Here is a 25,768-nt window from a genome sequence, read left to right as displayed (position 1 = left end):
TCTAGGTGTTGGCATGTGACCAAAGCATGGCCAATCACCGCAATCAATCTCTTTGGTTATAGTAACTGATTACTGTTTGGGCAAATGACCAAAATCAATCCCATGGTACTCAACTCTTTGGGGCTACAGTTGAGAACTGTTAGACTCTTTCTATTGGGGCAGCCAAAACTCCTAAGAGCCTCTTGCCACCAACAGTGGGGAAATCTTGCTAGGGAACAGGGCAGGAGAAGGACCAGAGATATGGGACAAAAGTAATGAGTCTGGATGACATCAGTTAAGCCTCAGGACCCAGCTAAGCCCAAAGAGAGATGCAGCCTGGCCTTTTCCTTTAAATCAGTCAATACATACCCATTTTTGCTTAAGTCTGATTGTTTCCCGTCAATTATACTCAGGAAACACAAAACATCCTAGTTAGTATGACTTCCTAAGTCAACAAAGATGATAAAGCTGGGCTCTAGTTCCACTGAGATGTGGAAATCTGGGGTGCTCCTTTTCTACCCTCCCCTCACAGAAGGTTCATCTGCTCATCTCTAAATAAATACTAAAGAAGTACTTAAATAATACTCATTTGAAAGAGCACCAAGGTATGGCCTGCTAGCGACGTTCATAAATCATGGTTCAGAGCTAGGAACCACAAGTTCTGTGGGCACATACCATCTCTCTACTCATTGTGTGGCCCTGAGGCCATCTCACAGCTTCTGTAAGTCTGAATATAAGTCCTGTGAGGCTGACATAAGTTTGAGGAAGTGTTTAGAAATCTGTATGGCAGGGGCGCCTGGGTGGCTCAGTGGGTTAAAGCCTCTGCCTTCGGCTCAGGTCATGATCCCAGGGTCCTGGGATGGTGCCCCGCATCGGGCTCTCTACTCCACGGGGAGCCTGCTTCCTCCTCTCTCTCTGCCTGCCTCTCTGCCTACTTGTGATTTCTCTCTGTCAAATAAATAAAATATTAAAAAAAAAAAAAAAAGAAAGAAAGAAATCTGTATGGCACTGACAATTGCAAATCGGGGCAAATCTGAACACCTGCCACCTTGGAAGGCTGAGGTTTCGTGGAGGAAGCCATCCTGAGGGAAGAAAGTAGCATCTGATCTCGGAGCGAGGAGGCTCAGCTTGGATAACATTTCAGCAGATCAGTGACCCCAAATGGAACTTCACCTGTTTGAATGACAACTGAGAATGACCGAATAACTGAACTGACCCCCAGTCTCTCCCCTTCCCTCTCTCCTCACCTATCCCAACACAAGCAAACATTCTGGAACATTCCAGAATAATCACATGACCAAAGTAGGTAACCAACAGGAGACCACTACTGAGGGTAACATAATTACACAATGTAACAGTCTTTTCAGACTTTTCAAGAAAATATGAGACCCTCAGTTCTTTTAAACATCTAAAATTTTCACATACCTGTTTCTCCACAATACAGTCTGTTGGTTGAGAAGGTATTCAATGGAACAAGAATGAATTCAGTAGGGACACCTGGGGGGCTCAGTGGGTTGAGCGTCTGACACTTGGTTTTAGCTCCGGTCAATCCAGGTTCTGGGATTGGGCACAAGTCAGGCTTGCACTCCCTGACAAATCTGCTGGGGATTCTCCTTCTCTCCCTTTTGGTCTCCCTCAGCCCCTCCCTGCACCCCATCCCCCACTCAGGCACATGTGCACCCACGTGAGCTCATGTCCCCGCCCCTCCCCCACACGTTTGCTCTCTCTCAAAATGAATAAATAAAATATTTTTAAAAAAGAATGAATTCAAGGGCACCTGGCTGGCTCAGTCATTAGGCATCTGCCTTCAGTTCAGGTCATGATCCAGGGGTCCTGGGACCGAGCCACACAATGAGCTCCCTGCTCTGCAGGAAGCCTGCTTCTCCCTCTCCCACTCCCCCTGCTTGTGTTCCCTCCCTCGCTGTCTCCCTCTCTGTGTCAAATAAATAAAATTTTTAAATCTTAAAAAAAAAAAAAAAGAAGACTGAATTCAGTAACACTTTACACACTGAATCTGTATATTACCCATAACAGTAGTGCGTAACATTCGGAAAGAAAGTCAGACAAGCCTGCGCCAGTCCTATTACGTGTTCAGTGTTCACGCTCCTCTTGGGGCCAAGGATTCCTGGCAAACGCAGAAGACAAGTAGGACACCGCCTGAGGCACGGGGGCCGCCCACCCACTGCTGTCCTCCTGGCAGCGCCCTGGTTTTGCCAAAGTTGTTTTCGCGGTATTGCTAAGAGGCGCTGGCCTCCTGCTCCTTCAGTCTGAGGTTAGGCTGTCTTCCACTTCCCCTCACACCCCTCTTCTTCAGGTAGGTGGACGGGAAGTTCAAGTGCTCTCCGCTACCTCCTACTCGGTCAAATTCAGGGCTCTGATTGAAACTTTGCGGCTCTTTCTCCTTCAGTGAAATCCCAAAAGACAAAACTCGGGACTGCAAACAGCACCCACTCAGGATGTCAGGAGCTGCAAAAGCTTATCGCTGACATATAGGACCAGCAGCTTCAGCAAGCACTCGCCTTAGAGAAGACCCTCAGGGAATACCCGGCAGGCTCTTTCCTGGAGAGCCCACTAGCTAGAAGCAGGGCTGGCGGGGCTTGTTTTAAGTGCGAGAGTCTCCTTTTAATTTTTCTTTTCTTTTTTTTTTTTTTTTGAGTCTCCTTTTACAAGCCCACTTAAAACGCTCAAGCCTTCTTCCGCTTCCTAGGTCCCCTGCCTCAAAAACACCATCTTCACCTCTGCTGGTAGGTGATGCCGCCGACAGAGTTCTTTGACTATCAAGACGTTTGGGAGCTCAGGCCGGCCTAAGAGCATGGCCAACCATTTCTCCACTGTCCCCGCTCCCTGACCGATTACCAAGACTTGAGCTAATCAGCCACAAGCCTCTGGCACTCTCCCTGGACCCCCAGTCAGAACTTCTACGCACATCTTCTGACTTCTGCTTCCTGAGAGCTCATGAGCTCTACTGCCATGTTAAGGTTCTTAGCCAAGAAGTAAGGAACTGTCAATGCAAAGCTCAAGAGACCAGGGTCACCGTAATTACGACATGATAGGAAAAGAATCCCCTCCTATCCCCATACCCGACCCTTCTAATTCTGCGAAGCACAGACAGGAAGAAAAGATGGTACAGGGATGGGTGGGGCTGGTGGCCGCTGCTTTGAAGCTCATGTGTGAGGGTGACTGACACAGTGAGGCTGCGGCAAGGTTACACATGACTCTCTTTCCCACCAGGGACCCCAAACTGCTCAGCTTCTCACAAATACTCCAAGAACGGAAGAGTTGGGGCGCCTGGGTAGATCAGTGCGTTAAAGCCTCTGCCTTTGGCACAGGTCATGATCCCAGGGTCCTGGGATCAAGCCCTGCATCAGGCTCTCTGCTCAGCGGGGAGTCTGCTTCCCCCCCACCAGCCTGCCTCTCTGCCTACCTGTGCTCTGTGTCAAAAAACAAACAAAAAAACGGAAGAGTTGATCTTTTCCTAAAAAATATCCTTAAAAATTTTCCACAAAAATACCAGAAGACCAGAACACCCAAAGTATGATCTGCAGAACAAAAGCACTACATGTAATGCTCTTTTTATTTGTTTGTTTGGCAGGTATGGAGTCCCATGGTCAAGTCAGCTTGAAAGGTGGTAGGATGAACAAAGACAGTTTCAACTGTAGGACTTCGCAGTCTTTCCTAAATTAATGCACATTGTGACGCTTCAAACCTGGGCTGAGATTATAGCCATGTCTACACCCCCAATAACCCTTTCCAGGGGAAGCACGTCAGGATGCAAGCGTGCTGCAGAGCATGCTCTGGAAAGTGCTACAGCCGACCAGTGGTCAGCCAAAGCGTTCTGTGGTCAGCAGAGGGAGATAACTCTGAGGGAATTTTTTAAAGTATTGGGCAGAGACAATCTCTCTGTCCACCATGGTTGCTGAGAAAATAGAATATTCAAGAGAATGCCTGCAGGAAGAGGACAACACTGAAGAAAGCAGGCTGAGATGGGAGAGAGCTGAATTCTTTTTTTCTTTTAATCAACATATAATGTATTATTAGCCCCAGGGGTACAGGTCTGTGAATCACCAGGTTTACACACTTCACAGTACTCACCATAGCACATACCTTCCCCAATGTCCATAACCCCACTCCCCTCTCCCTCCCCCCTCCCCCCAGCCTCCCTCAGTTTGTGAGATTAAGAGTCTCTTATGGTTTGTCTCCCTCCCGATCCCATCTTGTTTCATTTATTCTTTTCCTACCCCCCCAAACCCCCCACATTGCATCTCCACTTCCTCACATCAGGGAGATCCATATGATAGTTGTCTTTCTCCAATTGACTTATTTCGCTAAGTGTAATACCCTCTAGTTCCATCCACGTCGTCGCAAATGGCAAGATTTCATTTCCTTTGATGGCTGCATAGTATTCCAGTGTCTATATATACCACATCTTCTTTATCCATTCATCTGTTGATGGACATCTAGGTTCTTTCCACAATTTGGCTATTGTGGACATTGCTGCTATAAACATTCGGATCCATGTGCCCCTTTGGATCACTACATTTGTATCTTTATGTAAACAGCCAGTAGTGCAATTGCTGGGTCATAGGGTAGCTCTATTTTCAACTTTTTGAGGTACCTCTATGCTGTTTTCCAGAGTGGTTGCACCAGCTTGCATTCCCACCAATAGTGTAAGAGGATTCCCCTTTCTCCACATCCTCGCCAGCATCTGTCATTTCCTGACTTGCTAATTTTAGCCATTCTGACTGGTGTGAGGTGCTATCTTGTTGTGGTTTTGATTTGTATTTCCCTGATGCCGAGTGATGTGGGGCATTTTTTCATGTGTCTGTTGGCCATCTGGATGTCTTCTTTGCAGAAATGTCTGTTCATGTCTTCTGCCCATTTCTTGATTGGATTATTTGTTCTTTGGGTGTTGAGTTTGATGAGTTCTTTACAGATTTTGGATACTAGCCCTTTATCTGTTATGTTGTTTGCAAATATCTTCTCCCATTCTGTCAGTTGTCTTTTGGCTTTGTTCACTGTTTCCTTTGCTGTGCAAAAGCTTTTGATCTTGATGAAATCCCAATAGTTCATTTTTGCCCTTGCTTCCCTTGCCTTTGGCGATGTTCCTAGGAAGAAGTTGCTGTGGCTAAGGTCGAAGAAGTTGCTGCCTGTGTTCTCCTCAAGGATTTTGATGGATTTCTTTCTTGCATTGAGGTCCTTCATCCTTTTGAGTCTATTTTCGTGTGTGGTAGAAGGAAATGGTCCGGTTTCATTTTTATGCATGTGGCTGTCCATTTCCCTAACACCATTTGTTGAAGAGACTGTCTTTATTCCATTGAACATTCTTTCCTGCTTTGTCAAAGATTAGTTGACCATAGAGTTGAGGGTCTATTTCTGGGCTCTCTATTCTGTTCCATTGATCTATATGTCTGTTTTTATGCCAGTACCATACTGTCTTGATGATGACGGCTTTGTAACAGAGCTTGAAGTCTGGAATTGTGATGCCACCAACTTTGGCTTTCTTTTTCAATATTCCTCTGGCTATTTGGGGTCTTTTCTGGTTCCGTACAAATTTTAGGATTATTTGTTCCATTTCTTTGAAAAAAAAAATGGATGGTATTTTGATAGGGATTGCATTAAATGTTTAGATTGCTTTAGGCAGCATAGACATTTTCACAGTATTTGTTCTTCCAATCCATGAGCATGGAACGTTTTTCCATTTCTTTGTGTCTTCCTCAATTTCTTTCATGAGTACTTTATTTCTGAGTACAGATTCTTTGCCTCTTTGGTTAGGTTTATTCCTAGGTATCTTATGGTTTTGGGTGCAATTGTAAATGGGATCAACTCCTTAATTTCTCTTTCTTCTGTCTTGTTATTGGTGTATAGAAATGCAACTGATTTGTGTGCATTGATTTTATATCCTGACATTTTACTGAATTCCTGTACGAGTTCTAGCAGATTTGGAGTGGAGTCTTTTGGGTTTTCCACATATAGAATCATATCATCTGCAAAGAGTGATAGTTTGACTTCTTCTTTGCCAATATGGATGCCTTTCTTTTTGTTGTCTGATTGCTGAGGCTAGGACTTCCAGTACTATGTTGAATAGCAGTGGTGATAATGGACATCCCTGCCGTGTTCCTGACCTTAGGGGAAAAGCTCTCAGTTTTTCTCCATTAAGAATGATATTCTCTGTGGGTTTTCATAGATGGCTTTGATGATATTGAGTTATGTGCCCTCTATCCCTACACTTTGAAGAGTTTTGATCAAGAAAGGATGCTGTACTTTGTCAAATACTTTTTTAGCACCTACTGAGAGTATTATATGGTTCTTGTTCTTTCTTTTATTAATGTGTTGTATCACATTGATTGATTTGCAGGTGTTGAACCAAACTTGAAGCCCTGGAATAAATCCCACTTGGTTGTGGTGAATAATCCTTTTAATGTACTGTTGGATCCTCTTGGCTAGTATCTTGGTGAGAATTTTCACATCTGTGTTCATCGAGGATATTGGTCTGTAATTCTCGTTTTTCATGGGGTTTTTGTCTGGTTTGGGGATCAAGGTAATGCTGTCCTCATAAAATGAGTTTGGAAGTTTTCATTCCACTTCAATTTTTTGGAAGAGTTTCAGGAGAGTAGGAATTAATTCTTCTTTAAATGTTTGGTAGAGGGGCGCCTGGGTGGCTCAGTGGGTTAAAGCCTCTGCCTTCAGCTCAGGTCATGATCCCAGGGTCCTGGGATTGAGCCCCATATCGGGCTCTCTGCTCCGCGGGGAGCCTGCTTCCTCCTCTCTCTCTGTCTGCCTCTTGTGATTTCTCTCTGTCAAATAAATAAAATATTTTTTAAAAAATTAAAAAAAAATAAATGTTTGGTAGAATTCCCCTGGGAAGCCATCTGACCCTGGGCTCTTGTTTGTTGGGAGATTTTTGATGACTGCTTCAATCTCCTTAGTGGTTATGGGTCTGTTCTGGTTTTCTATTTCTTCCTCATTCAGTTGTGCTAGCTTATATGTCTCTAGGAATCCATCCATTTCTTCCAGATTGTCAAATTTTTTGGCGGAGAGTTGCTCATAATATGTCCTTATAATTGTTTGTATTTCTTTGGTGTTGGTTGTGATCTCTCCTCTTTCATTCATGACTTTATTAACTTGGGTCCTTTCTCTTTTCTTTTTGTTAAGTCTGGCCAGGGGTTTATCAATCTTATTAATTCTTTCAAAGAACCAGCTCCTAGTTTTGCTGATTTGCTCTATTGTGGGGTTTTTTGTTGTTGTTTGTTTGTTTTTTGGTTTCTATTTCATTGATTTCTGCTCTGCTCTTTATTATTTCTCTTCTCCTGCTGGTTTAGGCTTTCTTTGCTGTTCTTTCTCTACCTCCTTTAGGTGTAGGGTTAGGTTGTGTATTTGAGACCCTTTTTGTTTCTTGAGAAAGTCTTGTACCACAATATATTTTCCTCTTAGGACTGCCTTTGCTGTGTCCCACAGATTTTGAACCGTTGTGTTTTCATTATCATTTGTTTCCATGAATTTTTTCAATTCTTCCTTAATTTCCTGGTTGACTTGTTCATTCTTCAAAAGGATCCTCTTTCATCTCCATGTATTTGGATTCTTTCCAAATTTCCTCTTGTGATTGAGTTCAGCTTCAGAGCATTGTGGTCTGAAAATATGCAGAGAATGATCCCAATCTTTTGATACCGGTTGAGACCTATTTATGACCCATGATGATAATGACATCATAGTTCCTTGGGTGGGTTTGGTGTACACAGTGGCTCTAGGATCTAACAGCCCTGAGGCAGAGTCCGTCTTTTCAGTTCACCCTGACTGAACAGATACTAACTCGCCAACTGGAACAAGGTGAACTCCGTGGAGATGCCTGCAGGCCCTATTTTAAACGCCAACATTTGTCATGGGGCACTTTGACCCCAAGCCCTGCAGGTGCCGTCATCTCATCTCTGGCCTTCTAGCTGAGCACATCCAGGTACTAGATGTTAAAGATAAACCCTGTGACTCATGCTGATGTAACCTGTTAGGCTGAAGCCTCCTTTGAACCTTCACCGGGGACCAAACAGCTAGCCCTTAGTACATAACCATTATGTTAACGAAATCTTCTCTACACTAGGGTAGATGGTAGACAATTCCCACACTGCAGGCGAGGAAATTAGCCTCCATGCTCCCAGCCACACATCAGCTGACACAGCTAGGGTTCACACAGGACTCATTCCTACTTCTGTGTTAGCTGCCCAATGCTCTACTGAAATTGAGAAACCAAAATCTTTGCTCAGAAAATACTGACTTAATCTTTTTTAAAAATAAGGTTTTCGGGGCGCCTCGGTGGCTCACTCAGTTACGTGTCTGCCTTCGGGTCACCTCATGATCTCAGGGGTCCTGGGACCAAGCCCTGCATTGGGCTCCCTGGTCAGCAGGAAGTCTGCTTCTCCCTCTCCCTCTGCTGTTCCCCCAGCTTGTGATCTCCCTCTCTAATAAATATTTTTTAGAATAAGCCCTTTCAAAAATAACTTTAAAATCATAGCCATATCAAACCTTAAAAGATGAACGCACTCCATCCCATCACATGGTGGCAGGGGACAATTCAGAATGACTGACCAAGTGTGGTAAGTGCAAAGACAGGGGAGGCTCCCTGGGGTCTGTGAGAACATACAGCTGGGGGTGTATCATGGGATGGGGGCCCTCTCAGCAACTGCTGAGGCTTTTGGTCTGAGGAGGCAGCTCAGGACAGGGGAGGGCTCCCACAACTTTTTACTCTCTAGGCCTCTTATGACAGCATTATCAAACCACACATATTAAAATGTAGTCACATCCTAAATTTTTGAAGCTTTTTATAATTTTGTCTTTTAAACTGCTTCAGGGCCCAGCAATTCACTTACTAGATGATTAGCTATGGTTCCCTGGCAGTCTTGAGTGCTTAGAAATGCTTGTGAAGAAATAAACTCTTGCGTGTGTTCTCAATATTTTAACAATTAAGCAAAGAAGTGTTTCATTTTGTGGATATTTAATAATTTTTGCTCTTCTCCTTGCATAATTTGGAGCCAGGATTTTTTTTTTCCCTGACATTTTGCAAACATTTCCATTGGTTCTTCAAAGCTTACAGATCTTAGGCAAGAGGACTTTAGCTGCCAGCAGATAAACATAGCAGGAAGGTCAAAACAAAGCAGGAGACCAAGAGAGGAATATGCAGAAGGATCAAAACCAAGTGAATTCAGCATTTAAAACAGCCTGAGGTAAACTGTCACGCCTGAAGTTGGATCTGTCCCCACAGGACGCCAGGCACCATCTGAAAATACATAGTCCCCAGCAGTGTCTTTCCCTAAAGACCTATGAAGATCCCTCTTCTTTTAGGGCATCATCTGCTCCCAAGACCAGTTGCCCAAATGGACACCACTGAGTCCAGCAGCAGGGTCAACAATTCTCATGGCCCTGGTGATAGGGTATTCAAGGAGTAGACATGCGACGCTGTCCCATGTCTCCTTACTGGCCTGATTCCTTATCCTGTCTTTAAGTTGGCCACTGATTTCTAGAAATTCAAAGGCTTGAATATAATATTGCCCTAATGGTAGCAAAAATTATTAACAAATTAATCAATCTGAATATTTTTGGGTGCAAGTCTCTTTAGAAGGTTGGGAATGGGAAGGAAACAGAGAGTGTCCTGAGACCTCAAGGAAAATATCTTGGTATTTATAAAACAAAAACAAAAACTCACACCAATTCACCCAAATAAACAGGAGAATGGGGGAGGGTTGGCGGGAGAAGTAGGCAATGGTAGGCATCTTTCTGATTTTTTTTTTTTTTTGCACCATCTCACACATCGACTTTAATTCCACAGAGGAAACCCAAGTGTGGGGAGGTAAGTTAGTTAATGTCGTAACAGCTGGTCAGCAGCCAACCTGACCCAGAAAGCAAGCTGCACCACACTTACCTCCTGTGCTTACCGTCACTTCCACTGGAGACCCAACGGAAGGGTCTCAGCAGAGCGGGATCCACGTCGGGAACCACCAGCATCAGAAGGACCAGGAAGAGAGGGAGCAGCCCATCAGCCCAAATTCTGACCTGGGCTGGTCAACAGGGCTGACCCAAAGCCTGGTCTCAGGCTTGGGGTCAGACTATCTCACAGGTGTGGGCCAAATACGATCAGGAATCAGAGCAGCCCAGACAAAATGAAGGCTTTTATTTGTTTGAGAAAAGGAGTGATGTGGCTTGGCTTCTGCAAGATGCTGAACACTGATAAATTATTCCACTCAAATGGCCTCTTAGACCTAGTCAGTTTGAGTCCCAAAAGACACGACTTGTCTGTTGACATTCCCATTAGCCATTAGTCCTTCTGAAGAACACGCTAGGGTGGTCTGACCATGGATGCTCTGACTGAGCAGAAGCTGCTTCTTGTCCCCCCGGAGTCAGGTGAAGAACAACGGAGATGTGGGTGGGGCACCAGCCCGTGGGGCTGCTTCCCGGTTCATCAGATGGGCTCACATTGCCCACACTGCTCCAGCAACAGTTCTCCAACACAACCAGCAGAGCCAATGGAACCCCACATCCTACTCCTCATACCATGACCAAAGCCCCCAGTAAATCCATTTCATCAGCCCGCCTTAGTTCCCGTCCTCACCCGGGGGAGTCCCACCCCTACTGTAGGCATGGCCAACCCTGTGGGAATTCCTTACTTCCCTGGTGTTTCCTTCTCTCCATCCATCTACCTTTGATCTTACCCACTTCTTCCAAGCTCTCTACTCCATCCAGCCTATATCCGAAGGAGTAGACAGGCACCATGATGCAACACAAGCTTTTGGGTTTTCTTGTTGGGTCTGCCATCAGGGATGTCCTTCACCAGTTCTTATCAGAAAAGATTAAAAATAAATAAACCATGAGGTTTAGCTGGCCTCTGAGGGCAATTTGGACCTCCACAGAGCCTCCTGCTGCTCCTTCCCCATCAGTACTGTATGCTGCGATATCCTGACTTCCTCCCACCTTTTGTCAACTGCCTTGATGAACATGGTAAGGTAATTAGGATCAAGGAGGCTGGCTGGTGTTTACATAGAACGTAGTCTAAATGCTGTTGAAAGACAGAAGCAGGTAGATGACAGGAAGGCAAAAGCAATGTTCCGCCATGACCCCCAACAAGGTCACAGGTGTATAGGTCCTGAAAAAAAAATTCACCATCCTCAATGAATTAAAAAATGGTCTGTTTCCGTCCGACAGACAAGAAACAGAAAAACTAAGAAAACCAAGCCTAAAATGCTAGAATCTCTCTTCAAACTACCCCAGGGGCAGCTGGACCAACCAGGAGCACATCTAAGAACAAGGCAAAAACTGGAGGGGCCCAGTGTCAAAGACGGACCAGCAACCTGCACAGAATGGCTCCTGTTCAGTGAACGATATTGCTTCTCTTGGGCATTTGAGAAGGGGCTGGGAGCACGCTGTATAAATAAATACTACATTTCCCCTCCTTTGGCAATATCTTCACCACTATCAGATATTCCCATTGCAAAAGCCACTACGCCAGAAGGAGGGCTGGAAACACTAGACCCTCCCATGTTCACAGCAGAGAGAAGCACACACCCCTTTGACTGTTTGTAATCATCTGCCTGCAGTCCACACGCCACCAAAAACTGGCCAACAGTACCATTTCTGGAGCTTGCTACAACAGACACAAAGTCCCTGAGGATAGTATTTGTCGTGTCCAAAGCAATGTGGCCTCTTAGTTCTGAATTTAATAATGGGCCCATCTGGGTTCAAGCATCAGCAGCAGTAAACAGACGGCAGCACATGTGTGGTGGGCAGAATTCTCAGATGGCTGACCCTGATTCAAGCCCCTAGCTATTCAAACGCAAACTCAGGTATTGTTGTCATCAGGGGACCTTAAAATAGAGAGATTATCCAGGTAGGACAGGAAGCATTTAAAAGCAACTAAAGCAATGAGTCTTCTTCAGCTGGTACCACAAGAAAAAGTCAGAGTGAAAGCAGAAGAAAGGCTGGAAGCAACAGGATTGAATGTACCATCGCTGGCTTGAAGACAGAGGGAAGCAAGGTACAAGGAATCCAGGCCACCTCTAGAAGCTGAAAGATGTCCCCAGCTGACAGCCAGCCAGAAACAGGAATTCTAGTCCTAGAACCTGAATTCTGCCAACAATCTGAATGAGCTAGCTCATTCTTTGCCAGAGCCCAGCTGGCATCAGCCTTATGAGACTCTAAGCAGAGAATCCAGCCAAGCCCACCAGAACCTCCAACCTAGAGAACGGAGAGGATACATGGGTATTGTTCTCAGCTGCTAAGTTTGTGTTCATTTCTTTTTTTTTTTTTTAAGATTTTATTTATTTATTTGACAGAGAGAGATCACAAGTAGGCAGAGAGGCAGGCAGAGAGAGAGAGGGGAAAACGGGCTCCCTGCCAAGCAGAGAGCCTGATGTGGGGCTTGATCCCAAGACCCTGGGATCATGACCTGAGCCGAAGGCAGAGGCTTTAACCCACTGAGCCACCCAGGCACCCCTGTGTTCATTTCTTATGCATAACACAAAACTAATAGCTATGTAAAGTTCTCAGTAAGCAGAATGCCATGGTTCAAAACGGCCTGGCTCTCTGCTATGTTAGGCTTACATCTCCACATCTTCCCACACCCCCAGTCATGACGGCGCAGCCTTTCTCTAGTCCCTTTCACCCAAAAAAGAAAGGGTACAAAGATTAGGGAGAAAGACCTTTCCTTACTTCAAAACACCCGCAGCTTCCAGGTGGGGAATACCATTTGGAATCCTCGTAGAAAGAATCAGATCTTTTCTTTCCTACCAACTGTGGCCCCATACACATACCAAATGTAGACTCTGTTAGTTGTCCAAGAGTTCCTGCATGTTCTTGCTCGGGAGGCCTTTCCCTGGGCCCTTTGTCCTAATGGTGCTCCCAGCAAGCAGTCCTGAGGGATGCAGTAATGTCCCCATCTGGAAGAAAGAGCAGGCCTGCTGGAAGAGGAGGAGTCCCCGAGTGTCAGACTCCTAGGCCAAGAGGCCAGCCCACTGCATGCTGGGCATCGCCCTGCCTCCCCACCCCCCCTCATGTCATCACTGTGGGACTTGGGGGACAGGGGAAACTGATTCAAATATGAGGCTCATGCTGCTCGCTGTGCTCCAATTATGAAATTCTCTATCTCGGCCCCAAGATCCGCAGGTCTTCTGCTAGCATCCGTGGGGCAGTAACCATCTGACTTAGGAGCTTTTCATGCAGCACTTTAAATGAGGAGATCTACTGTCTTTACATTATAAACTTCAAAGGGATAAAATACCCTTGGTAATAAAAATCTATATCACAGAGCTACCATGAGGATAAAATAAGAAAATGTACCACACACCTTAGATAGAGAAAATATCCAATAACTTTAATGGACCCCTGCCCTCCCCAGGCACTCCTCGCCCCCCCACACATATGATGAGCCAGACAGGGGGGCGGCACCTGCCTCTAAGACGTCAGTCCGTTCAGAGAGGCACCAGTGAGCGTCACAGACCGATCCTGACACGTGTGAGCAGTGCACGTCTCTTATATCTCAGTAATCCCTATACAGAAACAGGCTCAGCGCGTCAGCCCTCGCAGGAAAAACGGTGAGAGGCTCCACATGACGGAAGCCCAGGGATGCAGCTGGAAGGTTGTTCTGGCAACACAACTGTGTCCTGAAGGCACACTTGTCATCCAGGTGAGGCAAGGGTGTACTGGGCATGACTAGGCCTCCTGAGAAATGTCAGAGGCACTGTAAAAACAGCTAGAAGCCACATGATACAGAGATGTCTTTTCTTCAAATATTCTGATTTTTTTTTTTTTTTAATGGAAAGTGAAGAAATCCTTAATGTAAGAGCATATCCCGTCCTGGATGAATTTGGATGTGGTCCTGCTGGGTGTCCGTGGCAGTTTCTACTTTGCTTGTAGGCGTTGGGGCCTTATCTGATGAGAGTGTCACTTGAGGGTCTTGCTAAGGTTGGAGAAACCGATGCCAACACAGGTCATCAGCACTTTATCCCCACCCTTGAGTTCTTCACCACACGGCTTGGTTTCAATTTTAAACATAATCTGGAAAAAGCTCTTCAAATGCCGCAAAAATTCTATCCTAAAAAGGAAAAAACAAACAAACAAAAAACAAAACAAAAACAAAAAACGAGGGAAGGGTGAAAAGGAATTCTATTTTCAAAAAAAGTTCTCCTTCCCCTACCTAGAACCCAAGGCTTTACTTTTTTTTTTTTTTTTAAAGATTTTATTTATTTATTTGACAGAGAGAGAGATCACAAGTAGACAGACAGGCAGGCAGAGAGAAAGGAGGAAGCAGGCTCCCTGCGGAGCAGAGAGCCCGATGTTGGGCTCGATCCCAGGACCCTGAGATCATGACCTGAGCCGAAGGCAGCGGCTTAATCCACTGAGCCACCCAGGCGCCCCCAAGGCTTTACTTTTCACAGGTCAAGAATATCTAAAATTAAGAACATCTCAATCAAAGCTCATTAAATAGTATTTATTAACAGCCTGCCATTTTCCCAAGTGGATTTAGATAGCCAGTGGAGATGTACACAAGATAAATTAGATTTTTAAAGGTCCGAGGTTAGTACACGACATATAAGCCATATGGCCCCATGCCATTCGAGCAGACATAAATACAGCGTTAGTCTTTGAGAATAACATGCAGAGAGAGATACATGCACTCCCATGACTCACAGCATCATGACAGACAACCAGAGGCGAAAACTGAGTGTCTCTCTTCACTCCTCAACTTCAGTATAACCCTTCCATTCACTCCACACACATTTACTGAGTGTGTACGTTGTACCAAGTGCTGTGCTTGGTGCTAGGGATGTTGCAGTCAATAAAAAAAATCCCTTCTCTCAGGGAGTTGTCAATGTAGTGGGGTAGATAAGTTGAATACTCTTTAACTGTGGAAATTTAAGGAAAGGAAACAAGGCAAGGCGGTGGGAAGAAATGTGGGTATGACATGTTTGTATGTATACGGCCAGCCACATCAAACTAGGTGGCCAGGGAGGAGCTCACAGTAAATGTGATGTGGAGTTTCACAGAGCTGTTTCTCGTCATCTCCTTTAAGACAGAATGATGGCTTCATCTCAACAGTAGCTTGGGAACAGCAATCCCACGGAAAGGCCATGGGCCACGTAAGCAGGCTTCTACGGGTCTGCCCTCGCAGATGCAGCATCTCCCAGCTGGCCTGACCGTAAGACTCACCTGGAGAGTTCATTAAACACACAAGTTCCTGAAGGTTCTGTTCAACTAACAACTGGTAGTTAGTAGAGCCTGGAAACACAGGCCAACACAAAGTCAGCCCTTCCCCACCCCTTACAGGCCCAGTCTCCCTAATGCACAGGGGCCAGAAAACTATTCTTAACAAGGATCCCTGGTGATTCTTTTTTTTTTTTTTTGGTTAAGATTTTATTTATTTATTTGACAGAGAAAGAAAAAGTGAGCACAAGCAGGGAGAGTGGCAGAGGGAGAAGTAGGCTCCCCATTGAGCAGGTAGCCTGATGCAGGGCTCAATCCCAGGACCCCGGGATCATGACCTGAGCCGAAGACAGATGCTTCACTGATGGAGCCACCCAGGTGCCTCTCCCTGGTGATTCTTAATCAGGCAAGTTTGGGGACCCTGGTTTAGTTAAGAGGAGATGGTCTGCATCTCAGTGATGAAGTATCCAACAACCGTGTGTCCTACGGCCTCCCAAATGAACCATCCAAACTCCCGACCCTAGCCAGGTGGTTCTAACCCTGCCTGCACATGGAATTACCTGAGAAGCTTTCAAAATACTGATTCTAACATAAAGACCGAGGGGAAAGAGTTGAGAGTCAAGAAATAAACCCATACTTTTATGGTGAATTGATTTTCAAAAGGGGTACCAAGATAATGCAAAGGGAAAATAACAGTCTTTTCAACAAATGCTGCTGGAACAGCCCTGCATGCAGAAAGATGAAGCTGGGCCCCTTCTTCACATCATACACAAAAACTAACTCAAGATGGGATTAAGGGCCTCAATTTAACAGCTAACACATGAAACTCACAGAAGAAAACAGGAGAAAATCCTCATGATCTTGGACTGGACACTGGTTTCTTAAATACAACATCAAAAGCAGAGTGATAAAAGAAAAAACATAAACTGCACTTCATCAAAATTAAAATCTTTTTTTTTCAAGGTTTTATTTATTTATTTGACAGAGAGAGACACAGTGAGAGAGGGAACCCAAGCTAGGGGAGTGGGAGAGGGAGAAGCAGGCTTTCAGCAGAGCAGGGAGCCCGATGAGGGGCTCTATCCCAGCACCCTGGGACCATGACCTGAGCCGAAGCAAACGCTTAATGACTGACCCACCCAGGCATCCTTCTGAAAATTAAAATCTTTTATGCATCTGAGGACATTATCAAGAAAATAAAAAGACAATTCCCAGGATGGAAAAAAAAAAATATTTGCAAATCGTGTATCTGATAAGGGTCTGGTATTGAGAATATAAAGAAATCTTACAACTCAGTAATAAAAAACCCAAATAATCCAAGATGGAGGAAGGATCTGAATAGCTATTTCTCCAAAGACATACAAATAGCTAATAAGCACATGAAAAGACGCTCAGCATTGTTAGTCATTAGGGAAATGAAAATCAGCGTGGCCCTGTGGACAGCCGTACAGCAGTTAAGCCTTAAAAGTAAGGACTTCCCACGTGACCCAGTGATCCCCCTTGGAGGTACAGCCACCGAGAAGTGGAACACACCCACACAAGAGTTTGGCACGAATGTTGGCGATAGCATTATTCATTAACAGCCAAAAAAGTAGGAACAGCCCAAATGCCCGTCAACTGATGAAAAGATGAACAAGAGGCAGGGTGTGTGTACAACGGAGTATTCTTTGGCCTTGAAAAGGAGCACAGTACGGACACATGCCACAGCATGGATGAACTCTGAAAACATCGTGCTCAAAGAAGCGAGTCACCAAAGACCACATATTGTACATGAAATGGCCAGAACAGGCAAACAATAGAGGCAGAAAGCAGATTAGCGGTTGCCCAGGGCTGGGGCGGGGGGGGGGGGGGGGGGGGGGGGGGGGGGGCAGGAAAGATGGAGAACAACGGTGAATGGGCGAAGGGTTTCTTTCTGCGGTGGTAAACACGTTCTAAAATGAGGACTGTTCTGAAACTGTAGTTACGGTTACACAACTTTGGGAGTATACTAAAAAACCACTGAATTGTACACTTTATTTTTTTTTTTAGGATTTACTTATTTTAGAGAGAGAGCACATGCGGACACGGGCACACACCTGCGGGGGAGGGGCAGAGGAAGACAATCTTGAGCGGACTACCCCCTAAATAGGGAGCCTGATGTGGAGCTCAATCTCACGACCCTGAGATCATGAACTGAGCTGAAACCGTGAGTCAGACGCTTAACTGACTGAGTCACCTAGGCGCCCCTGAACTGTATACTTTAAATGGGTAAACTGTGTGGTAAGTGAACTATATCTCAATATAGCTGCTCATGGGGCACCTGGGTGGCTCAGGTGGTTAAGCAACTGCCTTTGGCTCAGGTCATGATCCTCGAATCCCAGGATGGAGTTCCGCATCGGGCTCCCTGCTCAGCAGGGGGTCTGCTTCTCCCTCTGACCCTCACCCTCAGGCTCTCTCTCTTTCACTCATTCTCTATCTCAAATAAATAAATAAAATCTTAAAAAAAAAAAAAAAGAAACCACTGACACTACATAGGGGTCGGCATTTAAAAAAAATACAGCTGTTCAAAATAATATACAATATTTGTGAAATTCAAAAGTACTAGCCTAGTACTAGGCCCGGCTCCCAGCCTTACACAGTATCCATCCAAGTGAGCACAAAGCCTACTGAGGTGAATTTCACATCCCTCCTGTCCGTCTGTCCTTCAGCCTACAAACGCGGGAAAAGGGGGTGGGACAACTCCTCAGCCAGTCTGGCCGACATGACCTGCACCTTAGGGACTAAGAGAAGAAAAAGTAACCACGCTGGGAAGCTGTTCGGGTGCGTGGGGCACACTGGCACGGAAGTCCTTGCTTCTCTGCTCTCCCTTCACCTCTGTCTTAAGAGAAACCTCCTGTTTGGCAACTCTCCCACGAAAGCCTCCTCGGCCAGCAGGCTCTCTCGTGTCCACGGTATGCCTGGCTCGGCTCGTGGTGTCTAATTTTTTTTTTAAAGATTTTATTTATTTATTTGACAGACAGAGATCTCAAGTAAGCAGAGAGGCAGGCAGAGAGAGAAGGAAGCAGGGCCCCTGCTGAGCAGAGAGCCCGATGCGGGGCTCAATCCCAGGACCCTGGATCATGACCTGAGCCGAAGGGAGAGGCTTTAACCCACTGAGCCACCCAGGCGCCCCTCGTGGTGTCTAATTAATGCTTCTGCAGAGCTGTGTCGCCACTGCCCGCTGCGCCTCTGGTAAAGCGCCCCCAGGACAGAGCCTGCGTCTGCGGTGGAAGCCCCTCCCCGCACCCCGCCCCCACCCGCGCCCTACCAGCTGCGGGAGGCCCGGCAGGGGCTGGGGAGCCAGGGCTGCCCTCGACAAGTAGCATATCCTCACTCCCAGCTTGAAGGGAAGCCCGTTTCTCTCCTGCTGGCGTCCCGGTCTTCCTCAGCAACTGCAATAGTTTCTTGCTCTCTGTCCCAGCCCCACCTCGTCCCCCACCCTGTCTTAGGAGGGAAAACAAACACATCGAACCCGCAGATAAACACTCGACATCTGCAGGCGGCAAGGCAGGCGGCGGCAGCCATCTCACTCCTCGTCTGTGTTCCGAGGAGCCTGGGTCGCCGCCGGAGCCCTCGCACGCCCTCGGCAGCTGGCAGAACCCCCAAGGGGCCTCCGCGTGCGCCCCTGAGCTCCTGGCGCAGGACGGGAAACACCGGCCCACATACTTGCAGCCTCGGGGGTTTGCCGCCTCGAAACGGCGGAGCAAAAGCAAAGTCGGGTCCACGTCCTACGAGATGCTCCGCCAGCCCCTCTGCCTGTCTGAGGAGGCCTGCATGACGGGGCCGGGGGAGGCTTCAGAATGGCTTCCAAGAAGCCGCTAGAAGCCGAGAAATAACCAGATGGTGTTAAATCCTAACCATCTCCTGCGGGAATTGAGCAAGTCACGTCCGCGCTGATCTGCGCCCTTCACCACGCGTAGCTCTGTGCGGCTGCGGCTGTGCCTCCCGGGACAGGTCACCCGCCCGCCCTTCCCTCTCTCCCCAGCGCCTGCCGGCACACTCCCGCTTCTTGGACTCAAGCACGGGGCCACGCAGAAGAGGGGCGGTGGCGCGCTGACAGCAGCTCGGCTGCTCAGGGGGGCACTGGGACCACCTGCACGGGTAACCGGCGGCTCTGCAGACCCACCATGTTAGACAACTGGAATTCTCTCTACACGACTCCTGTGTAAAGGATGTCAACTCCTGATTTAGACAACTGTACAGGGAGCTTTTTTGTTGTTGTTCAGGAAAAAGTGAGGATTTATTTTCGGAAAAAAAACAAAACCAAAACAATAATACTTTTGTAGAGAAATACTTTCCTATGAAAGCCTTTAGTCCATCTGACAAATCCGTTTCAGAGACTGCTGGTGCACAGAGATCATTTTTCCTGTGTACTTTCGAAGGGTGGTTTCCCACCACCACTGTCGGTCAACAGGTGAAGGCCACTGGGCTCATGGGCACCGCAGTGAGCCCCAACTGCCTGCAACCTGCCACCCAGCCCACCCCACCCCTTCAACACTAGCCGCCCTCACCAGGTCACCCTTCTGAGGTCTGACACAGCGGGGGGCCAGGATCATGAGAGGCCTCTGTGCCGCAGCTCTACAGACACAAAACCTGACAGAGGGTCCTGTCTCCTGTGTCACCAAGTCACTTTGAAATTATGGTTACCTGCTTCTCAGGCCTAAGGTGTTCCTCTGGAAGTGGAGGGGAAAGTTTCAGGGGTAGGAGGAGAATCTGTTCAATGGGACCCCACAGTCACGACAGACCAGATTTTTTAAAAATACACAGGTGAGGGGCACCTGGGTGGCTCGGTGGGTTAAGCCTCTGCCTTCGGCTCAGGTCATGATCTCAGGGTCCTGGGATCGAGCCCCACATCAGGCTCTCTGCTCCACGGGGAGCCTGCTTCCTCCTCTCTCTCTGCCTGCCTCTCTGCTTACTTGTGATCTCTGTCAAATAAATAAATCTTTAAAAAAAAAAAAAAAAAAAAATACACAGGTGATGCGTTTTCTGCCCAACAGTGGCTTTCCCGAAACCTGTTGACCTCTATTCCAAGAAGGAATGTTCACAGCGAGTTCTCCGCCAGACTCGGCTACCTCACGTCTCCCCCAGCCTGACTCTCTGCTTCCTGCCACCTTTATAACGAATTTAACTATTCACTCTTTTCATCTGAAAAGTAAGGCTATCTCTGGCTTCCCCCCCATGCCAAATACATTCTGGGGTACAAAGAGCGTAATAGAAGGGACCGGGCTTTGCAGGACTTCCTGCACTCCCCAGAGGTAAGGTGGAGCGGGCCGCACCAGCTTGTGGAAAGCGGCGAAGCAAATGAGCCCAAACCGCCGGGGGCTCCCTCATTTGGTCTCCGGCAGCTGTGGGAAGCCCCAATCAGCCCGTGTGAACAAGGACACACGGGGCTCTCTCTCCCCAGCACTTCACAAGCAGTGCAAAGAGGTCATTTATTAAAGGGAGGGGCGGGGGAAAAAACCAAAGTAGCACGGTTTATTTTAGACTTCTAACTAAAGATAGAAGGAGATCATTTTACAGCAGAATTTGAAGCCAGGGCTCTGACAAGATGCAGCAGGGAGGTGCGTGGGGCCCAGCGATGTGGACAGAATCCCACTCTTACACAAGAGCACAGTGCGTCAGGGAAGCCGGGACTCTGGACGAGCCTGTCTGGGTCAGAACCCCAATGGCTGATCTGTGTGTCCCCGGGGCACAGGACTTGACCTCTCCAGCCTCAAACCCCCCACCTGGAAACCGGGAGCATGAGCTTCTTCCTGTCTTTATCTCCCCCACAGGGTCATCATGAAAACTACATGAGTTCGTATTTTTAAAGCACCTAAAACATCTGGACAACAGTACACACTGTAAGTGTTCGTTAAATAAACCGAGCCTGCAGAATTCTTGGGCATCACAAATAAAATGTGTGCGATGTGTTTAGTGTCATGACTGCAGGAGGCTGATTTAGAGAGAGCTGAGCAGGCAATTTACAGTGACGTCAGGTCTGAGAACACCCGAAGCAAGTTTCCTAGGCCTCCTGGTATCCAGAGTGACCTGACCAGGAGGCTGGACTTCCCAAGCCGATGGGAAACCCAGGCGCAAATCTCGGCTCCTGGCACTTACTGAGCTCCGTGAGGCCCACTGCATGGCTGGGAGGGCTGAGTGCTCGACCTCTCAAGTCTCCCTGTATTTCCACAAACCCACGGCTTCAGGACCATCACCGTCTCTACTGATGAGACAGAAGCTCAGGGTGCCCAGTGCCTGATCCACAGAGTGTCCCGGGCTCTGGGGCAGAGCCGCACCTGAAATCTAGGAGGATTCTGATGCCTACGCACATGCAGAATGCAGCACGCTCTGGGCCCGCGGCCTCTAGCCGTGAACAATTTCTCCATAAGATGCTCATTAATATTTATTCTTCTTGTTCACCCTGCTTTTAAATAAAGTGTAAATCCTTCCCTGAACTCTTAAGCTTTTTGAGGGGAAGGCAGAACTACTCTCACCAACTATAACAATCTAAAACTCAATAAATTCGGGCGCCTGGGTGGCTCAGTGGGTTAAGCCGCTGCCTTCAGCTCAGGTCATGATCTCAGGGTCCTGGGATCGAGTCCCGCATCGGGCTCTCTGCTCAGCAGGGGCCTGCTTCCCTCTCTCTCTCTCTCTCTGCCTGCCTCTCTGTCTACTTGTGATCTCTCTCTGTCAAATAAATAAATAAAATCTTAAAAAAAATAAATAAAACTCAATAAGTTCAACAAAAATAGATTATACACATACCAGCATGCCATTTAATACAATTTTATTCTACTGAAAAAAAAATCTCTCCAACCTTCCTGAAGAACTTCACACAGATAGACTTACTTTCTCAAGTAACCCAGAAAAGCACCAACAGCAATCTCCTGAAGTACGACAGAGAGAAGAGGAAAAGAAGGGAAGAACATAGAGACCCTTATTTTCCAGAAGGATCTGAAAGCAACACTGCACAGAAAAAAAAAAATCCTTAATGCTCGTGCTCTGTAAACTGGTATTGGAAAAGCTGTTTATAAAACTCAAAATGTGCCAAGTGCCAGAATTCACTTCTTGGGTCTTGTTTCTGGTTTTCGTCAGCAATCAGGTTTCAGAAAACAACTTCTTATGACTTTAACAGCTCATTAAAGTAAGCGTGACAGTTTGATCTCAAAAGCTCTTGAATCTGAGCTCTGAATCTGAGTATGATCGTCCTGATTATGGATTCTGTCCCTTTTCACCCTTAATTGTTCACAAATACTATGTCAACTTCACTTACCAGGTCCCTCAAGGACATACACTACTTCCCGCCTTTGCCTCTTCATCACTTTGGGCCACTGGAGCCTTCCATGATGACAAAGCAAAGAGGGTCCCAATCAGATCCAGCTTCCAAAATAAACTCCCATGCCCCCACCCTTGCGTGCTAGTTTACCAAAAAGAAGGTAGGGCCCCCACCCCTTACATGTAGCCTGGAAGGCAGGTAATCCAGAGGACAAATGTCCTGTAAGGCCTAGCCCCAAGCCTCAAACACATAATTTTGCAATGTGTCCTACTCTTCTAAAGCTCCAGGCAGAGCAGACCACTTTGTTCTCCCAGGAGATGTTATAATTTAGGCAACGTCTCTGGAAGACAGGACACTGTGATTAATGTTTGGTGCAGAGGGAGTTGAGGAGGACACAGAAACTTTTAAAAATGTTCAGTTACATCTTGACTATCTCCACAGGGGTGGCTGACTTGAAAAGGTTATAAAGGCCCTGGAGCCAAACTGGGGGGAACAAAAGCTCCAAAAGCAAAAAATTTTTAAAAAAAAACTGTCCAGGAAAAATAAAAATATTCATTCAATTTTTCACATAATGTTCTGCCAAACCCCATGGCCCATGACCACACATGTTTCTAGACACAGCCTCATGCTGTGCGAACAGTCAGGCTCTTGGAGGCCCCAGAGCAGAGGCCGGGAAGCCGCAGCCGCCAGAGCCACTAAGCAGCTGAAGCAGCCCGCAGACTCACAGGAAGCCAGTCTCTGCACTCCGAGTGCTGTGCTCCCAGTCCTGACCCCCCTCTCTAACTGCCTGAGTTACAAAGTCTATCTTAGCAGTGTTGACTCCTGGCGTCAAAGTGCCATTTACTCAATTTCCGGTCTCCCGTGCTGTGAAATACTTGATACGAGCTATCAGGAGACAGTGTGGTCCTCACCACTCTCCTGCTTACCAGCCCTCCCCCTCTGTTAACACAATGTACTCTCTTCCAGCTCCTTGTTCCAAAACAATCTCCCACCACCAATCAAAAAAAAAAAAGCCTCCATCAGACTCTCCCCCAGTCCCCTGGACTCCCCAGCCATGGTGGAGCGCGCCCCTCTCCCAAGGTGATGGCACCACCATTCTTCAGTTATCACAGTACTGTACCTTTCAGATAGACAGCATCGGTACCATGATAACCGAAAAAGGACAGTTCAGTCTCAGATCTATCTCAGTATCTCTGCCCATGCAAGGGCCACCCAGCCCGCTCCCACTCACTGATGACCACGTAAGGACGTTAGGTAGATACGCGCGTGCACACACACACATATGCGCGCGTGCAGAGGTCAGCGGTCAGAGGCTGTTGCTTATCAATGGGAAATGCTTCCTCTACTTAGCTGTGTATCGTTTAAGTCTTGCTTATCACTAGGTCTGGGCTGCTCTTTTCGGAGAACGCTTGCTGTCATGCCTCAGCGGTCAACTTCCGACAACACCCTGGCCTCAAACTCACTTCTCTAATTTCCCCACTAGTCCAGCAGCAGGACTATGAACTTTGCCTCCTCCTTCATCTTTCCAGCCAGCTCACACCCTATCACCTTGGACAAAAAGACAGTCCTCTTTGTCACAGCGAAGGAAAAGGGGGATTTAAGAGACTAACAACAAAATCCAACCTGTAACAGAACCAGGAGTTTACCTCCAAAATAGAAACAAAATCTAAAGCGCACACAAAAGAACTGCCCACTACTTGTCACGTAACTGATGACATGAGAATGACAGATGGGAATGGTGAAGCTACAAGAAAGAATGGAAGCAAAATCCTTGCTAAACACCAGGTTTAGGGTGACAGCCTCCGGCTCTCTAACCATCAGTACAAGCAGGTGTTCACAGAGATGAGCTGCGTGAGGCCCGACACCTGGGTTGTTCTGAACACCTGGAATATTAAACGGAATAGCACAGGGAGGCTGAGGGGAACCACTCACGTGTAGGGAGACAGCGGTCCGAGGAGGACTTTGGAAACATCCTGCTGTCCAAGGGTCATGAGCAACAGAGCTAGGCTCTGATTGGTCGAGTCCACACATCCACCCTGTAAACACAAACACTTTAAAGATTAATCGTACCAACCAGAAAATGGAAAATCCAACAAAACAGAGGGAAGGAAATAAGCACAGATGCCCAGAGCATCAGAACCACAGAAACACAGACTACAAGGTTCAAGTAGTAACAAAACAGGGGCCAGTCTTTTAAGAGTTACCCTTATACCAACTAACGTTTGGGCATGAAAGAAACAGCTTAAAAAAAACAATGGTAATCACAGAGCCCGTGCATTTACTGAGCTGTATCCAGTGAAAAATGAAACCTTGTCTTTGTAAGGAAAGCAGTGGCAGGACATACAAGCAGAAACACATAATCAGTTCTAGGCAACGTACAGTTCGCTACCGAGGGCTACATGAATGCTGCCTCTCTTTATGTGACCGGTCCTGGAGCTGATCTGGCGTGAACAGACCATCACTTTCCAGGGGTCTCACTGGTGCACACATTCTGCTACACTCAGAAACTGCTGGCCTGTTCCAGGAGCTTCTTGTCTCTCTCCCTGTGTGCTTTAACACTGGAGAACTGCCACGATCAGTCCCTCCGTTCGTACTGTTTGCTTATGCATTACTGCCCCCCACCTTCCCTTCCTTTTTCTTCATATCAGAACATGACTGCTTTGATTGCCTTTCTTCTTTCATTCCTGAATTTCTCTACCGTTTCTGCCATTTTGCTTCTGCCGATGCATGCATCACGGCTGTTGACATTTGTGCCCTTCCAAGTGTCCTTATTTCTCATCATCCTTCCAGGGAGAACTTGATCAAAAACAATTCAAACATCGTGTGCCGTGAAAGCAGGATGACCCTGGGTCCCCATGTATTTTGTAAGCATCACGGTGAGACACCCCATTTCTGGGCACGGCTCTCCCGGACTGTGAACGGAATGGGTAGCCCCCACTGCTGCTTCTGTGGCCATGCCTCAGTCCTTTCGGGGTGCGTGCGAGGTGGAGAGTAGGTCAGTGCTCAGGCACAGACACCCCTTCTCCACTGCCGGACATCATTTGTGACAACAGAGTCAGAAAACGAGGGGCTTAGCGCTACGGCCACAGCCTTTACGGAAACCCACTGCTCCTCCAAACTCCGGAGATACTGCAGGACAACACTGATCTCATTCTGCAAATCTTAAGAAGAGTCACAGCTTATATACTTCCATCTAAAAAGGACACTGTGACCCACGGAGAAGAGGAGGCCCAACCACACCGAGTCTGCCTTACATAACTCGCTTCCTCTCCTAAATGAAACTGTTCTCCTCCATCTCTCCTTCTTATCACTGTGCTGCTTTTCTAGCGTCCTCACTGCTTT

At 47.0% G+C, this 25,768-nt stretch overlaps 1 protein-coding gene across 3 annotated transcripts in view; it reads right to left on the bottom strand.

Annotated features, from left to right (window-relative positions):
• Positions 1-13,303: 13,303 nt before the first annotated feature.
• Positions 13,304-25,768, bottom strand: part of RCL1 (RNA terminal phosphate cyclase like 1) — a 64,036-nt gene continuing 51,571 nt past the window's right edge. For all 3 annotated transcript variants that reach the window (XM_046022886.1, XM_046022889.1, XM_046022888.1), the window contains 2 exons: positions 24,359-24,462; positions 13,304-14,044 (listed from right to left, as the gene is read on the bottom strand). In XM_046022886.1, coding sequence (XP_045878842.1) covers positions 13,894-14,044; positions 24,359-24,462 — 255 coding nt within the window. In that variant the 3' untranslated portion in view covers positions 13,304-13,893. The remainder of the gene's footprint in view (positions 14,045-24,358; positions 24,463-25,768) is intronic.

Source organism: Meles meles, chromosome 11 (assembly GCF_922984935.1).
Source record: "Meles meles chromosome 11, mMelMel3.1 paternal haplotype, whole genome shotgun sequence".
In the NCBI taxonomy this organism is placed as follows: domain Eukaryota; kingdom Metazoa; phylum Chordata; class Mammalia; order Carnivora; family Mustelidae; genus Meles; species Meles meles.
The sequence above is the reverse complement of the archived record's forward strand: the minus strand, read 5'-3'. Positions and strand labels throughout refer to the sequence as shown.